This window comes from Nesoenas mayeri (assembly GCF_963082525.1).
Source record: "Nesoenas mayeri genome assembly, chromosome: 1".
Classification (NCBI taxonomy): domain Eukaryota; kingdom Metazoa; phylum Chordata; class Aves; order Columbiformes; family Columbidae; genus Nesoenas; species Nesoenas mayeri.
The window spans coordinates 63,966,228-63,984,413 of NC_137541.1; the positions used below are offsets into that span (position 1 = coordinate 63,966,228).

Consider the following 18,186-nt stretch of genomic DNA (forward strand, 5'->3'; position numbering starts at 1 on the left):
GAGTTGTATCCTTTTTTTTTTTTAATTTTCCTACTGCAGTAATAAATTCCACTCCTCGCTGATCGATCCTGAACTAATCTTGAGCTACAGTTCCATAGCACTCCCATAAATTTAAGTAAGGATTGTACAAGTAAATTTCCCTATAGGTGGAAAATGTTTATTTTCTGAACACTTTTATGCCTATAAGCTCCGTAAAGGCGTATTACCTTTCAGCAGAGTAGACAAGACTTATTCTTGGACATGAAGTTTGACTGGCCTTATTGCCGTGTTTTCTCAGAGTGTAGTTACATGTCACAGTTAATCTGGTCTAATTATTGTCAGCCTCCGGAGCACACATTTTCCACTGCCTCTCTGGTGTCTGCATCTGCAAAATAAGTCAGGTCTGCTTACTGATTTGATTTAAAACCTCTCTAGCAAAAAAAAAGTAGTTAGTTTTCTGGCACACTGTAGACTGCATGTGGTGCAAGGTAGGATACAGGAACGGACATCTAGGTAGAATGGGTGGGGAAAGCCCTTTTCATTATTGAAGCCCACATTTAAACTGAGTTGAGTGTAGTATTATCAGATCAAGTGATAGCTGGCTGCCTTCCTCTTGTAAATATCCTTTCAAAATTTTGACAGATACATTTTTATGAAGGAAAGATTTTGCCTAAGCTTACAAATAAGAGAAGCTAAGGCACCATTAAATGCTGAGCTTTACTTTTTAATCTGCGGTATGGGATTCATTGTCCATAGAATGGAATTGGCTTTCAGTTCCTAAGGACCCCTTACCTCCTCTATGTTTTCCCTTCCTAGTTTCCCCAAGTGTTTGTTTGTCCTGTGACTTTTTGGTTGCCTTGTTCTGTCACGAGAGCCAGCTACTGCTGGGTCCACGTGTACTTTGGCCATTTTCTGTGTTGTGTCTTGTAGGAAACTCTTTTTTCCTGTCTTCTTGCTCAAACAAATGATTTAAAAGAAAAAAAAAATTGGCTTCCTCCTTTTAACTCTGAGGAATTTTTACTCCCTGTGCTACAGAGCTGGTCTGTTAGACTCAGTTGAGGGGTCTGCTTTTGGAGATGTTCTTTTTTCCTTAGGAATGATTTCTTTTCCTGAAATTGTCTTGGCCCAGGCCTCATAGCGAGTCAGATAGATCTATGTCCTTGTTACACTGACTTTTTTTTTCTTTTAAACTTGTACTTCTGCACTTCTAATGCATTCATTCTGCCACTTCTTTTAAACTTTCTATTTCCTTCTTTTGATCTAACATCACAGTATGAGTTATATTGAGTGTCTTACCGTCTTTATTGTACTAATTCTGTTACACTGTGGTAATATATTGTGGTTTGCTGACCTAATATGAATATATATGTTTTTTTAAAAAATTCCCTACAGGAGGCAAGCTATTATTGCCAGGTTTAAAATACTCTTAATAAACTGTCACTATGGCCTCCTTTCTGCCTGCATGATAAGAAAAATCAGGTGAAGTGTGTTTTGACTAGGAAGTTGGTCTGTGATGGTTGTTAAGCTCATAATTTGTTGCCTGCAGAGAAACAGGGAGCCTGGTGCTGACTATCCTGGGGAGCAGAGTCCCAGACAGGAAAGGGTAAAGAGCATGTACAAATGGCATGAGTGCTGATGACACAAGGCTGTGGTGGATGTGTACAATACAGAGAGCAAATACACTGGGTAGTAAAACACACTTATCCTAATGCTGCTATTAACATGCTAGAACTGCTGAGAGTCAATCAGGAGTGATTATACCTGTGTGATACCCACATAAATGCATAACAAGCCTTCATCAACAGTTTGCTATATGCTTTTTTTTTTTTGCCATAGATCTAGCACTTAAGCTCTTCCAATTCTTCTTTTCCTCTTACACCTCTTTAATGAAGTGTGCTGTGGCTGTAGCAGAACAATAAGAGTGACATGTTTTGTGCTAATTCATGTGAACACGGTCGCATTGTTCTCACTGCTTGCTTTCTGGATGGTTAAACAACTGGCATTCCATCGTGCCTCCTACAGGCCAAAGTAAAAGGAAAAATGATGAGGCATTATTTAGTATAGAGATTTAGAAGCCTTCTTAACAATGAAATATTCAGCAGTCTGTCTGAATAGCTCAGTATTATGCAGAAGCATGGGAAAATTAAAGATAGGCACTCAAAAGAATTGGTTGAATTAAATTCATATTGACAAATTAGTTGACATTCCATTAAAGGCTTTGAATGAATTAAGTCACAAGTGGTAGCCAGCTATAAAACTGTTTCAACTTTCAGACTGTGTTCTAACAAAAGACTCTTGTGGGCCGAATGTTTTCTGACAGGCAGTAGAAAATGAATAAGCATGTGTCTGCAGTGACATAGAAGCCCACAGCTTTATAATAGGCCATAGTTTTAGTGAAAATGATCTAGTAGGAAGGAGTAGGTGGAACTGAAAGCAGCTTGAAGTAGAGAGTATTCTTAATACATTTGAATGGGAAAAGTGTTTTCTCGTAAACTGGGTGTGAACCCACTTTTCCATTGTGCTTTGGAATGCAGTTAGCAATACGTAGCAGCACCCTGGCATCGTTGACAGATCCAGCCTGAAGTTTCTTCATGCACAAGTTTGTAGTTGCTGGTCCATTTACTTTTGAACTCTACAAACAAATTAGCTGAAGGCTGTGTGATGTTGCAGGTGATACTCTTGTCTTCTACAGCAGGCAACAAGCCAGGTCTTTTTCCATGTCACTGAGTGTACCGCCCAACAGTTTAAGAAGACTGATAGGGAAGACCAGAATAGCAGAGGTGTCAAATATTATGCCTGGGGCGTGTTGACATGACAGTGCAATAAGAACAACCAGGACAGTGAAGCTGCGAAAGTAAAACTGGCAGCTTCTATGATACTTTGATTTTGCTGTGCTTTGCTTCAGCCAGCAAGTCTCATTAAGCATCCTCTCTTTGGTAAGCACAGTATTCACTTTTCATATACCAGTGAAGATGAACTCATTCTTTATGAGAACTGAAGTATATGATATATGTTTCTCTGCACAAAATCTGAGAAATGCAAGTAGATGCAGGTTTAGATAAGTAAAGGAAATGTTTGATAATCAAGAACTATGGTGAAATAAGTTGACAAATAAGCTCCTTTATGCATGATAAAGCCACCTTTTTTTTTGTTTGTTTGTTTTTGGATGGTAATGCCAGAGGGAGAGGCCACACGCTTGTTTGGTTTTGGCTGCAGCAGTCCTAGGTAGGAGAGTTGTGAATAACTACTAATTCAACTGTTTTTTCTTGGCTTTGAGGGCCAAAGCTTAGCACTTCATTAGAACAGTAGACACTGGAAAAAAAATGTTTCCATTTATTGGAAATAAAAGTAGTCTTCACGTAGGAGCTGCTTTACTGTTTCACATGTGAGTTTTGTACCTTTTGCCTGGCATTTCAGTGTCTATTCCTTTTAGGGCTTTTTTTTTTTTTTTTTTTTTTTTTCTGATTTGTTTACTTCCTCCCTCCTTCCTCATCTCACAGAGATCTCCTCGTTTATTTTCTGATGACCAAGTGCCTGAGAATGTTGAACAAAGGGCATGTCAGCTTGCTGCCCTCCTGGAGTCCAGACCTGCAGTGAGGCATCAGGTGACTACAGCCCTGCCTATCTGGTGTCCTGTATCAGTGCGAGATGCTGGCTACCGGTGACATCTGGGGTCAGAGGGATGGAAAAATTGACCAAAATATGATGACCATTGCTGTACAGTCCTGTGGTTAAAAAGTCATGGTCAAGCCTATTTTGTGTAGTATTTTTATCCTACTTGCTGTAATAGTTCTTAACTGTCTCTTTGTTTGATGAAAGACAATGTTTCTGTTTCTCAAAACACAACACAAACAAAAAGGTAGAAAACAGCCTCCAACCTTTAGAATACACGCTGAAAAACAGCTGCACTCCAGCTCAAATCATCTCACAGTGGTTGTTTACCAGTCAGTTGCTCACAAATTTTACTTGCTTCTGGAAGCAAGAACATTTGCATTTTCCAAGCATAATTCCTGGCTCTGAAGTACTACTTTTGTGTCCATACTTCCTGTATACTTATTTCCAATGGTAGAATTGGCAGCCTGTGCAGATTTTCTTTGATTCTAGTGTACATTTTTGGTTTGGTTTGGTTTTGTGCTTAATTTTCTCCCCAGTGTGTTGTCTTTGGCATATCAGAGCGTGCCAGTTTGAACAGTGCTTTCTTACGTTTCTACTTGCCTGCCCCTATCTCTGTTTTCAGTTATCTTCAACGGTATTTGGCAAACTGGAGAGTGGTTTTGGAAAACACCATCTGCATAAGTGATCTTAAAGGTCTTTTCCAACCAAAGCGATTCTATGATGCTGTGTTATTTTTCATAACTTACTGGTTTGAGTTAACCATCTAAAATCAAGCTTTCTTCTTGAGCTGGAGTATAAACTGTCCCAGCACTTTTGCTTGTGGCCGTAACTTTTCCAAGCCATGTCAAAAGGAAATTTGTAACATTTAGGTCACGTTCCATTGCTGTTCCTTTGGGCATGCTGTCTTTGTTGAGAATTAAAGTCAGAAAAGCTGTTCTCCAGGAAGGCAAAGTGAATCTTTGGCTGCATTTGAGATGGCATTTGAGGACATAGAAGAAACCATGAAAGGCTGGGTAAGAATACTAATCTGAACACATTAAGATCCATTTGTTAATGAGTGACACAACTGAAGACCTCAGGCATGATCCAAGGACAGCCTCCTCATGTGCATTTCGTTACTCAGTTGAAATGATGAAATAGAAATGAACATCTAGACCAAAACACGTTGCTCCGACCTTTTGTGTTGCTCTCTAGCGCTTTTAAGCCCCTTTTGAGGGTGGAAAAGATTAACAGCGTTACAATGCAAAGGTAGAAATTCTTTTTGAAACTGATTTCTGTATAGTGCAGAAATAAGGAGGAGAGTCAATGTAGAGGAAATGAAGGACACAAAGTAGAGGAAGGGATAAAGTGGGTAGGACAGAGAGGAAAAAGAGGAAACAGATGTTGAAACACTGCAGGCTACGATAGATTATGATGCAGGATTTAAGGGAAGAAAACAAGAAAAATAGAATAGTAAGAGAAAGAAAGCAAGGACAGCCATTTTCAGAAAAGAAATCTGGTTAAATGTTGATGATCTTAAGTACAAAAAAAATCTGTGTATAAAGTAAACAGTTGTATTTCTTTCAATTTGGGAAATTGTGAAAGCCAAGCTATTTTGCATTTTGTCCAGTAGATTTAATCTTGAGGCTAGGCTATTTTAAGTGGCTATAAATAACTATTTTCGTGGGTCAGGCAGCTGCATGATATTTATTTTTCCTTTTTATAATGAAAAACACAATTTTCTTGTAAAAGACGGCAAAATATTTGAATTTGTATTTTTCTTTCCAGATTATAACTTCTAGGAATGCACAGTTTCTAGCAGTGCTATTTTTCTGACACTTCTAGGTTGTTTTTTTTTTTTCCTATTAATGTGAAGCATTTTTTGGGAGATAGGCACAATGAGCCATAGAGATAATGAGCAGGGTATGTTGAAGACCAAATTTTGGATTCTTCTATGAAGAAACAGTTTCAGAAGGATGCACATTCTCAGTTTGGGATTTGTTTGCCATTTGATAAGCAAGAACAGCAGATTGCTTTGTATTGTTTAATTCATTTTAGTGTGTTGTTTTCAATCTGCTTAGAGTAAATGTTAGTTTGGAAATTTGCTGCTAATTACTGCAACACATATAAGTTAATTTCGTTCTCTCCCATCCGCAAGGAGAGCAGGCTTTTGGTTTATATAGTTAAAATGTAGAAGAGGTCTCACATGGCCTGAAATGTGATCTTAGTGCCTTGGGCCAGTGACACAGAACAGTGGGAGATACCGGAGGAGCAGAGGAAATTGATTTGGGATCTAGGCCAGTGGCTTAGTTGGTTGGGTTACCGGAGGTTGGACATCTGTGGAAGTAGGTAACTGCTTCCAAATGGTTCTAAAGAACTTAAAAACTTAATAAAGAGCAAATTAAGAATAACTTACTCTGCCTCACTAGGGAGAAGGTGAAGATACACTGGACATTTTTCTGCAAGTTTTCCTACAAGAGTCTTTAAGAATTTTTTTTATGGTGGACAGAAGGGTGTGAGGTTTTTTTTATTTTCTCCTCTCTTCCCTCCATAGCCGTGTGTGATTGTTTTGATTTTTATTTTATTTTTTAGCCTGAGACTGAACCGTCTCGCCGATTCTTTGTTGACCAGTGGGAGCTCTCCCTTAGCCTCCGTTCTTCTAATCGCCCTTCTTCACCTTCATCTGACTCTCTTCGACAGGTAGCATTAGCCTGAGCATTGCAAGGTGCACTCGGCTGTGTTTGCTTGCTCCACCCTGGTCCCACCAGCCAAGGACACACCATAAGAGATGGCTGGGCTTGCAACGCTTCACCTGCAGAACACAATGTCTGTGCAGATTCATGCACAAATGCGAAACCAGAGGCAACCTGTGTTGGTTTTTGTCAGCCATAAGGCAGTTTGAAACTAAATATATTTGATGTTTGGTGTAAATGAAAAGCTTCTGGTACATCTCACTCTCAATTCAGTCTTTTTGAGCACTGATAGTCTGGCGCTGCAGTAAAGCTTTCTTGTTTTGCTTGCTGCTTTCGCTGAGTCTTGGGCCAAACTACAGAATGCGTTTGTGTCTATATGCTTAATGGACGGTGTGAAATAAAAAGTACTTTGGCTTTCTGAAAAATCACTGAGAATTTGAACTAGTTGCAGTTGTCATATATAAACAGCAAGAGCTCATTTTGACCTAAGCAGGAGTGGGTTCTTTGCCCACTCTTAAAAACGTTGCAGAACGCTGTGTATCTTGAAAGATTTTGCCTGTGGGAAGAAAGATAAAATGCTTCTTTTAAGATCCAGTGTTAGGCCAGATGTGATATAAAGGAAAAAATCAAATCAGAAACACAGAACCCCAAATCAACAATTCAGCAACTAAACTTCCCACACCAAATAGTCCAAGGTATTGTGAGTTAAGATTAGCATGATCACTTTTTAAGCATGAAACTTCCTGTGTGCTGGTAGAAATTTAAAGATCCTGAAGCATCTGCAGTTAAGGTTGGATGAAGGTTTCGAATCAAAACTTGTTCAGTAGAAACCTGGTTCTGCTAAAAGAAAGTTTTTCCCATGGAAGAGCTTGAACTGTCTTTTAAGAAACTTAAAAAGCCTTGAAGATTTTCAGTCTTTTGAGGCAAATGGAAAACTCTTGGCCAAATGATTATGATTTCCAGTTAAAGATCAATGTGGAATGAAAGGAATAAATTTTTTCCAGTGGGCACCATTTTGAATGTAATATTTGACAATATATGATATATGACATTGAAAGGCAACTGTGCACATATATATGTGCGCACAAATTAGCCGAGGGAGAATATGGAACCTGGAAAATTTTGAAAGACAAATCACTTGTTATTTCTTGCATATATAAATACTGTGAGTGCTCTGCATTTTGGGGTGGAATCAGTAGACAGGTAGAACTTCTTTTTGGGTAGAAATAAACCCTTATTACTGCAGCAGCACAGAGCTTAAGGAATTAGGGCTTCAGTGATAGCAGCAGTAATTTCTGATGGCTGAGCACTCTATTTTTGAAGTCTTTTTCTCCAAAGGAATACCCATTTTGTGGTGAATTTTGTTTTTTGTGATGCTTCCTGGTATTCTCATATCTGAACATGTGAAGTTCTTAAACATGGCTAAGAACCATACTTAGGAAATTTATGTTGTGTTATTAGTAGTGGGAAATAACTAGCGTGCTTCAAACAAGTTCTGCTATATAAGTAAAGGAGTTTTTGAAATACAACTTTAGTACTTTCCTTCAGAATACTGTTATCCTTGGTATTTTACACTTGCCAGAAGCTGGAGTGCCTCTCTGATGATCATTCATTTGCTGAGGACACTCCAGCTAGAAATATTCATAATGCTTCTTTGCGTGGAAAAGGAAAATTGCTTGGTGTGTCCCTTGCTGCTCTGAGTGAAATACATGGTGTTTGCGGTGTGATTGAGCTAACATGGATGTCACCACATGATTTTTCTAACCATGTAATTATTGCCAATGGTTGTAAGTATTTCCTATGAAAAACACTACCTCCACTCCTGCAGTGACTGACCTTGGCTTGCAAATACTCATTTTCTACCATCTCAGGATCTAAGGTAGCAGCCAACCTGCCTAGGTTTCTTGGAATACTGGAGAGGTTTTAGATAGGCAAAGTTACAGAGTCAGTTGATAGCCATGATGGAAAAAAGCCTAGCCATAAAGCCATGTACACAGCTGAGCAAGTATATGTTCCAGATGTATGCAGGTATGGCTTTAATGCTTTGGATGAAGCTCTTGCATCTTTTTCCATATAAACTCTCTGTACTTTTAGCATTGGAATAATTCATTTTCTTGAATCATTTTGAGTTCCTCCTTTAAGGATTTCCCCTGCTCTACGAATGCTCTGTAAATGAATTCTTTCCAGTTGCTAAGCATATAATTATGCTGTTGGCATCAGTATGTTGCATTAGACTACGTAATGTCTTCTAAAAGGTCTTCATTTCTGTTGCCAGTTTTACCTGGAACCTAAAATCTTAACCTATATTTGGCCTTGTCTTTGAGAAGTGTCTGTGCTCAGGCTTCTAGGTGCAAAATACTCCACAAGTGAAAATAAGATCTGCTTTCTTCATCATCATAGTATTTCTAGAGCACTTAGAGAAAGCAAAATGCAAGCTGTCTTCTTTTCTATTGTTACTGTTGATCCTGGACTGTGCTGGTGATTTCTGATGACACTAGCTTTGCTGTTACTACTTGTCACTCCATATTGTCCACTGTCTTGGCATGATTTGACCTCTCTGCACCTTTTCACCACCTAACCTATTACCATTTTAGTCATTTTTTTAATTTGATTTTTTTTTTCTTTCCTCACTGCCCTATTGTTTTATTCCATCCATCTGGTAGAAGTATATAAAGATGTACACAGGCGGAGTGAGCTCATTGGCTGAGCAGATAGCCAATCAGCTTCAAAGGAAAGAGCAACCCAAAACCCTTCTAGACAAGAAGGAACTGGTAAGATGATGTACAGAAGATGGTGTGTGTTTGTGATTAGATGTACTGTAGATCTGACGTATTGTGAGTGTCCAGTTGTTACTACTACTGATGGAATCTGTCATAGCTTTGTATAAGACTTAATTTCCCTTTCTCCATCTGCCCTCACTCTTGCCCTTGTTTTCCTTGCAAAATGTTTTAATTTAATCTCAGCATCCAAGAGTTGTCCGTAAACATTTGAGAAACTGCTTATCACATTTATGAAGATGTGTTTGATCCACTTGGGCTATTCTGCATTATTTTTTTTTTGAAGGAGATACTGCTTTTGCTAATGTAGGTCTAAGAATTTCTATTTGAAGGATTCCTAATGGTTTTGGCTTTCCATCATATGCCTCCATCAGTCATTTATTTCAAGGTCGTCATTAATAGTACTGGTGTCCGCTCTTCCATGTCGAGCTTATTTTGCTCCTGACATATGTAAGCATGGCATCCTAGGACCTTCTTCCCTGGACAATAAGGTTAGTTTTTGGTGTCCTGGTTAAACCTCTGAATTGTGTCCAAGAACTGCAGCATCCATGTGTGGAAAACTGAAGCATCCAGATGCTCCTGTATCTGCATAAATGAAGAGAAAATATAACCCTGCAATCTTGATGAGGCTGGACACACACTAATTTAGCCATGCTTATTTCTGTCTAGGGCTCACTCAAAAAGGAGTTCCCTCAAAACCTGGGAGGCAGCGATGTCTGTTACTTCTGCCGCAAGCGAGTCTACGTGATGGAGAGGCTGAGTGCTGAAGGCAAGTTCTTCCACCGCAGTTGCTTCAAGTGTGAATACTGTGCGACAACTCTGCGCTTGTCATCTTACGCCTACGATATTGAAGATGGTAAGAGAAATTGCCATTTTCTCAGAATTATCTTGACTGTCCTGGAAGTCCATGTAGTGATTTCAACTTTTCCTTTGCTTAAAATTATTTGGTGAGTCAAAGGAGAGACTAACTTCCATTCCAAAGACACCAACTCTCAAACTGTTGAAATGGTATGAATTTCCTGTGGCCAGGTAATGCTTACAGCAAAATAACTGAGCTGTTGGGAATTAATTTGACATGATAGCAGCTGCTAGAATGCAAAGAAACAGTTAGTAGTTGGGTACTTTGAAAGGGTTTGGAGGCTGAGTTTGAAGGTTAGACCCTTTACTCTTGTTTCAGTACTGTCAAATGAGGAAACTCCTTTTTAATACCTCTTAAGGGAAAATACCACGTTGGAGAAAAATGCAGTCAGATTTTTGTTCTTGAAGATATCACTACTGTCCAACACTGTATGTTTATTTTAGAGATACTAAAATAGAAACTTTATAATCAGGGGCTGTGATAATAGCTCATTATAGTGTAAGTTTTATTTATATATAGTGAAAAATGGAGCACTGAAGTTGAGTAGAAGTCAACGTTATATAGAGAGTGAAAGTGTTGTTGAAGTATTTACAGAAGATTCAGTAATGACTCTTGTTTTCTGTATCTGATAGTTTGAGGAGGAAGGAATATGATTGGAAAACCTACTGATGACTCAATTAACAGATTCTAATATGCTAAGAACTAAGGGAAGCTTCAGATATACCTAAGAAATCTGAGAAACCAGACAATATGGCAGCAAATGAAACTCAATTTATCAACAAAGTTTGCATATTGAAAGCAATAATTTGAAAGAACACATCACTTATGAAAAGCAATCTTCTAAAAGTAGCAATGTGTTGCATTCTTTGCTTGAGTGGTGATAGTCAGAAATTTCAGTTTCTGAAAGAAAAAAATATGAGAAAATATCTCACATAAACTTTATTTATATCAGCAGGTATGCCTTTATTTTCTCCTACAGATACTGTTTATCTTTACTCATATCTCAGTAGGAAAACAAGTGCAAAATGATGTAAAACTAGTGAGGATTCTACTCCAGACATGATGGTGTAAAAACCAAAATAACAGGAAAAAAGTGTTAGTACCAATAGTTTTCCCTTCTCATTGAGACAAAAATGAAGTACAAATTATAAACTGATATGCCACAGGATGAAACTCCAGAATATTCTACTGTAGATTGAAATGTTACAAAATTGATGAGTGTCTTCTCGCATGTAGCTTGGAAGAATCTTTTTTGCAGAAATACAATAATGGCCATGGAAACATCATCTAGGCTTAAGGGGCAAAAAGAACCAAAATTATCTATTGATGATATATTAATAATAACTTTAGGTATTGGACTTGATCAGTCACAAAGAGTTGAGGAAACTTAGAATCATCAAATGTGGCTTCCAGTAAGGAATAAAAACCCCATTCTTACTTGGCCGGAAGGTCAGCAGACTTGGAATGCGAGTTTAAAGGGGCCAATGATAATTTTGAAATCAACATCTAAAAGTAAAATCTTCAGCAGTTAATCAGAATTGAGGAGAATGCATTTTTTTTGAGCACTGCTGTTATTTTGGACACTCACAAGTAGCTGAATATCTGACTATATGTTTAGCAATAACAGACTGAGATCCTCTGTCAGCTGTATGGGCTGAAACAGTTTTTGCTGCCAGATTTAGTGATTTCCTCTACCAGCAAGCTTACGTATGCATTTTTATGGCCTGATAATTCTCAATGAAGCAAACACAAAGCTTGGAGTTTCAGCACCCTTATAGCATTGATTCTGAAACAATATTACATGCCTAACTGTTGTGTATGTATATGAAGCAGATATGGCCAAATAGAAACATGTGGTATCCCATCTAATCTAATAATTGTGAAAATTTAGCTTGTCTTTCATTCTGGGTTTTCTTTGAGAGAAAAAAATCACAAAGCTATACACACATTGTTGCTATTCATCTAGCTGTTTGGACTGATGGGCATTCTGCAGCATTCTGCTGTCAGTGTCTGATTTTAGGCTTCAATGTCTGAGAATTTTTATGTAAAAGCTTCTCTGTTGTTGCTGTCTTCAGCCAATTTAAAAAAGCAGGTTTTAGGAAAAGTGAATATTAATATAAGTTTATTTAATCAGAGACTTCTCAAAAGATAGGGTTTGTCACTTTTCTTTCCTAAAGCATTGTGGAAATACAGACAAACCAAAGGAAGGGGCAAAGGTCAGAATATAGGTTTGAAATGCATTAACAAAGTTGTAGGAATAGGATAGCAGGGGAGATGCTATGGGCTGCGTATACCAAGCAGGATACCCTGACAGCAGTCCACTGGAAGGTAATTATGTGCCATCCATTTGCTGCTATTGTTATTCTTTGTATTATGGTATTACTAGTGCTGTTTTGGCTTTCTGATCGTGTTCAGATATGGGTGAAAACCCGTGTATACTTCTTGAGTGTTAATAAACCAGTAGTGTCACAAAAGGTCTTAATTGTGAAAATGAATTATCACTAGATTGTCCCTTTCCACAAGTAGCCACTGTGCATTTCTAGAGATGGTTCTTTGGGAGTTAACACTGTCCTCTCCCACTTTCCTCTGCTGGTTGTATTCATTCTTGCTTTTTCCAAAAGTGCTTCTGCCAGCTTTTCATGTGATGATTTCTTTGTTCCTCACACACTGCCGCATTGTTAGCATGTGATACCACACAGCTTTGCTTTGGTGTTTGATAGGATTTTAAACTAAATGGCTGTCAGGCACCCAATGGAAAGGAGGCTCGCTAGGAGGGGGAGAGAGGAGGGCTGAGTTAAAATTTTAGACAGCATTTGCCTCCATGTATAGTGAATAAACTAGATGGAGCGACAGAAATGGCATCAGAAAATAAGTTGCGGTGAAATGGATGTTTATATTGTGCAAAACTGCTGCGTTCTCATTGCTGACCATCATTCGTGTTTTATCTGCAGGTAAATTCTACTGTAAGCCTCACTACTGTTACCGACTGTCTGGGTATGCTCAAAGGAAAAGGCCAGCAGTGGGTCCGCTGTCAGGAAAGGTAATTCATTGTTTTCATCTAACACATCGTGTTAATACATTTTGATTCTTAACATTGAAAAAGTAAATATACTGGGTTTTTTTCAGAAAGTAGAAAAATTCAGAGTGCATCGAGTTGCTTTTTAGTGTCGTAATATCCTTTAGTTCTATAAATGTTATTTAAAAGCAGTTCATTTAATTTCCACTTCTCTCTTCCTGGTTCTCATTATAAAATAATGTACTGTCCCATTCAGAACAGGATTTTGATTTGTGTGCGTGTCAGCTGAAATACTTATTCAGTCCATGCAGAGACTAAATGAATTATGTTACCAGTTTTGGTTTTGCTGTTTCTCCATTGATTTTCTTAGGATGAAACAAATTATTTGCATTTCCTTTGAAACTTGAAGTTCTACCCCACTTGCGTAGGCTGTTAAGAAGACCTGCCTTCATTTCTGAAGGTTTTCTGTATGTTAATGAGAACTTGTGTGGAAAGAAAGGATATAACTTTTCCTGTACTATTTTGATAGAAGCATTTGGGCTTTAAATATAGGATCAAGACCCACTGTGTAATACAGAAAAGTCTCTCAGCTTTGTCATTACAATCCAAGGCACTTAATTAGTCTGCTCAAGCCCCTTTTCAGTATTTTTTCCTACTCTGAGCAAACTGTATGGTAGTCTCTTAGCAAGTTCTGTTATGCTCGCATGCTACAAATTGTCTTTCCCCCCCCTAAATTGTATTTTCTTTCGTGGTGGTGCTGCTTGACTTTCTGCCTGTTTCTCAGGTTTTATTAGTACAAGCTGAAGCTGTATTTTTTCAGTTTGGAAGAATAAGGGATCCATCCTAATACTTGTGCCATACTTCCTGCCAAAAGTAAAGACTAAAAATGGTACTTGTTTTATTTCCCAGATGAGCAGACTTCGGGGATCTTACTGCTTTGACTTTCTTGGATATCCAGCTTGTTTTTCAGGGCTTTAATAAAGCCATAAATTGAAAAACAACATACTTAGTTCAGACTTTGCCTTATGTGATGATTAAGGGGTATCTTAATTGTGAGAGGGATGTCTTCCTAGTTCAATGTGTGAAAAAAAGAGTCGCTGAGGCAATTTTAATTTTAATATGAATTTCCTTTCACCCACATTCTACAGGACACCAAAGGACCTCTGCAGGACGCCATGGCAAGTGATGGGAATGGACGGGCAAATTCCATCTCCGCCTCGTCAGAGAGAGCCCCAGGTAGCTCCGCTTCCTTCTTTAGCCGGGTGGTGCAGTACTCGCTCGGCCTCTTTGGCAGAGTTAGGCTGGCAAGCCAGCGCCTGCAAAGCACAGTTTCCTCGATTGGGCACCAGGTAGCCCAGAACCCTTTGGACTCATTTTTCATGTGTCAGCTGTTGGCTTTTGGGGTTCCCTTTCTCTATGTTCAGTCAGAAGTTCTTGTGCAGATCCTAGGGGAATTCTGTGGGCAGCCTGCTGACCAGTAAGAATTAATGTGACCCAATTTTATGAGCTGTATAATTTGTGTGAGTTTTGGGGTGCCGTGTGAATTTCGTGCGTTACGTGAAAGTCTCAATATATTATTTTGCAATGTGGCTTTGGGGCCTAGATGTTCTTTCAAGGACATTAGCTGAAAGAATTCCAGGAAAACACAGATGCTCAGTTGAGGATCTCCTCTGAATGGGCCCAGGTAAAGCGCCCTGGTCTGTAATATATGCACTTTGGTGTTAGAGGAGTTAAAAGTTCTTTTGATGCACTGGAATAACTCAGAAACTGGATTTCTGTGTTTGCCTGAGTTCTGGGTGCGGTTTCTTGTTCTCCCAAGCTTCTCTTCATTAATGTGATACTTGAATGGGAAAGATCCCATTATCTCTGGATTGTGTCTCCTTTGGAATTCTGGGTGTCTCTGACAGCTAATGGGATCGGATTCCTTAAACTCCTTGAACTTCCTGGTGCTGGCAGGTCATGGTGCTCTTCCTTCACTGCCAGAACCTGTGCTGCTCCTGGCCATGGCTTTGGGAATGGGGTGGTGAATGTGTGTCTTACTGTGAAGTAGTTTTGCCTTTTAACTTGAAATTCTAATTCCTTCTAACACGGGAGAAGTGTCTGTGCTACAAATGCTCGTTTGCCCAGCCCCTAAGTGCTCATTTAGTGATGTCGGGAAAAGGAAGGGATTTGATTCCGAGTGATTGTTCCAGAACACTATGGATAAACAAAATCAGCTGCTTTTAGAGAGAGAACATACTTAGAGCAACACTTGGAGAAAAAAAATGTTTTGACAGTGCTAGTTGAGAAAAGACCTTAACAACATGCAGACAAATAAAAATCATGCTTTGGTTTGACTTTATGTATTATTCTTACAAGTGTTTCTAAGATTGTATCTGAATGCAGTGCAACAGAAATTTATTCTTAGTCTGTGCAGTTAGTTCTTGTAGTTACTTTCATGGTTTCCTCTTTTGTTTGTGTGGAATTTCCATATGGCAAAATGAAGGAAAGGGAATAAGTGTGGAAGAATTACATTTGCAAAATGCTGCAGACGGATGGGATAACTACAGCATTTTTTGTGCAACTGGATAGACTTAAAATTTCTTCCTCCAAAAGTGAAGAGATTTTTTAATATTTTATTTTTTAGCTGGAGCATATTCTTTAAGATGAATGGAGAAATATATTTCTTGGAGCACAGGGCATCTGATGTGAGAATAAGGTAGTTTATGGCGTGAAGCTGTTGGTCATGAGAAGTGGAAGAAGTAGAGTTTAGCTGTATATATCAATTAGTTTATCAAAGCAATTGCTGGCAGAAAGTCTCCTTCCTCTGATTTTATCCTTCCAACTGATCAAATTTAATTACTTTTATAAATGAGCATTCATTAACTAGTGAACAATAAGTAGAGCAAACAATGGGCTATAGTTTGCAATAAACTTCTATAAATCAGATATAAATCACCTATAAATCAGATGTTTCCATTTCTCCTTAAGTAGTAGTGGTACAATCCTGTAGCAGAACTGTAGTTATTTCCAGAGGAGTAGGACAGAACAGACACCATTTTATCAAATGACAAAACTTGAAATCTAGGGCTCCTTCTGTTTGCTTTCTGCTTTTCTAAAGCAGTGTCTAACTGTAGCATCGTTTTTAATGCTTTTAGACCTTTTAAAGCTTGCAGTGCCCAAAGTACATTAGAACATACTCAGCTCAGCTGGGTGAAGCTAGGTTGTCTTTAAGGCAGTGTATTGTGGTGCATTCTTGTGTGTGCATGACAGAAATACATTTAATGGTAGAAGTGCCTCTGTTGTTCTCCCCCCTTCTGCTAGAAAAACGCCATTAGTGGCTGAGACTTTGTTTTCTTTGTGAAGTAGGTTCTAAGTACATCTTAACTACTGGCTTAACAATGATTAAGAAGCGGGAGAAGGCTAAATACAATGTACTTTAAAAACAAGCCACAGTGTCATTAAGGACAGGTTAGTCTTCTGTTGGTGTAAGGGTCATGTCCTGTAGGTACCTACCTTTAGCTCCTGTTCTTGCTGGGTAGGTAGGTCAGGAAGCCTGTGTCTACGATTACATATGGATTGAAAAAGAAAAGGAAAAAAAAAACCTCACCAAGCCAAATAAACACTTGATAATACAGTGGAAGAATAGGATATTATTCCTGAATAACCAAAAGGAATGTATAAGATTACATCTCAGTATAACTCCTGACTTTGAACTACCTGTGTATATGCTCTCTTACAATTTATTAAATTGTTTGTTAGACACTATAGACATTCTGCTTTCACCGTAGAACAGACAAATACCTTGAGCAAAAACCTGTCTGAAACAGAGATAGAGGCAGAGCTCTGTTTCCAAGGCTCCACTTTACCCATCTGATATACTCATCTAATATAGGTCATCCATCTGAAAATGTTTGACCTCCCTTAAGGCAAGTGCCACCAAATTAAATTTGGCAATAGCAATTTCAGACCCTGAGGTCTGGGCCAAGCCTCAGCAGTGAGGTAGATCTTGATGTGGAGTGTAAGTTGCCTCTAAAATGATGAAGAAAAAAAAGTGTAAGGTGTGCACATTTGATATTTGATGGAGATGTAAAGATAGCTTAGAAGGCAAAAGGAAGGTGTACAGCAGAAACATCAATTAAAGAATATACAAGACCAGACCTGCTATTCTTAAATTTTATACCTCTGAGTTAAATTCAGCACGGAGTTAACAAAGCACTTCTTCAGTGAGCTTTATGGTGACTCATGCAAGGCCTGCTTTTTGGTTGCTGTTGATTCCCAAATGGATGTAAATTGCATGGATTCTCCCAGAACACTCAGGGCCTCCTTTGCTGTGCCACCAAATCTGGCCTCTTCTTTTTTGTCCACTTTAACGCTTAAAATATTTTCAACCACAAAATAACATTCAGAAGGTTTAGTCAGCTGAGGTAAGATTGGTCACAACAAGCACTTTCTTGTGATGTGTTACTAACCCAATTGGCATGTATTAACTTTGCTAAAGATGTCAGTCCCTCTCTGGGTGGCCCCAGTCTTAGCTGGCATTTAATGTATTTTGTCTGTCCCTTGTACTGTAATGATGATAGTTGCAAGGCACAACCTGTGATAAACAAGTTGAGGGTTTTTTTAGCAGTCAACTAGAATTGCCTTTCTTGGGAAGGTTTTACCTGGTTTGCCAGAAAGCCTACGTGGCATCTTGTGTGGTGGTTACAAGCGATGTTCCCAGGGAGTTTATGGTCAGACTGGCTCTTGCAATATAGACCAAGGCATCGGTTTGGGAGGTGGCAACAAGCTTTTGAGTGACGGATGCCTTTCTCTCTGGGGAAGTCGGGGAAAGCTGTTACTGTGCTTTTGGTCTTGCTGAACTGTGGCATGCTTGTTGTAGACTCTGTAACCTTTCTCTGTACCCTGTCTGCCTGTTTTTCTCTATCTTCTGCATTTGCCTCTGTGCCAAAGTCGCTGCTATTGCCAAGAGAAAAAAAAAAACAACTTTGCTTTTCAACTGTCTCTCCCTTTGATAATCTGTAACTGCTGTGTCTTGGATTTTTTTGAACATTATTTACAGTACTTTATATGGTTTTAATGTGCTTTTAATGCAAATGCTGTTTTCTGTTTGTTCTAAAGGTCTGTAAGAACATATTTCTGAACTTTCAGCTCTTTCTTGACAGATGGACTTGGAACAGTCTTTACCCCTATCAGCTTTATGTTATGCTCCTTGAGGAGATTTTAGCCGGTAACGTTTTGTTGTAAGATGTTTCCCATTTCAGGCTTGTATTCTCACAGCAATACATT

The 18,186-nt window shown here is 38.7% G+C and overlaps 1 protein-coding gene across 5 annotated transcripts in view; it reads left to right on the top strand.

Annotated features, from left to right (window-relative positions):
• The window catches only part of MICAL3 (microtubule associated monooxygenase, calponin and LIM domain containing 3), a 150,978-nt gene that overhangs the window by 66,834 nt on the left and 65,958 nt on the right, over positions 1–18,186 (top strand). For 2 of the 5 annotated variants that reach the window (XM_080346271.1, XM_080346272.1), the window contains exons 18-22: positions 6,166–6,273; positions 8,930–9,037; positions 9,713–9,899; positions 12,854–12,942; positions 14,067–14,154. In XM_080346271.1, the coding sequence (XP_080202397.1) occupies positions 6,166–6,273; positions 8,930–9,037; positions 9,713–9,899; positions 12,854–12,942; positions 14,067–14,154 (580 nt within the window). Of the gene's footprint in view, positions 1–1,525; positions 1,583–3,479; positions 3,585–6,165; positions 6,274–8,929; positions 9,038–9,712; positions 9,900–12,853; positions 12,943–14,066; positions 14,155–18,186 lie in introns of all 5 variants that reach the window. The other 3 variants (XM_080346273.1, XM_080346274.1, XM_080346275.1) reach the window with 2 other exon arrangements.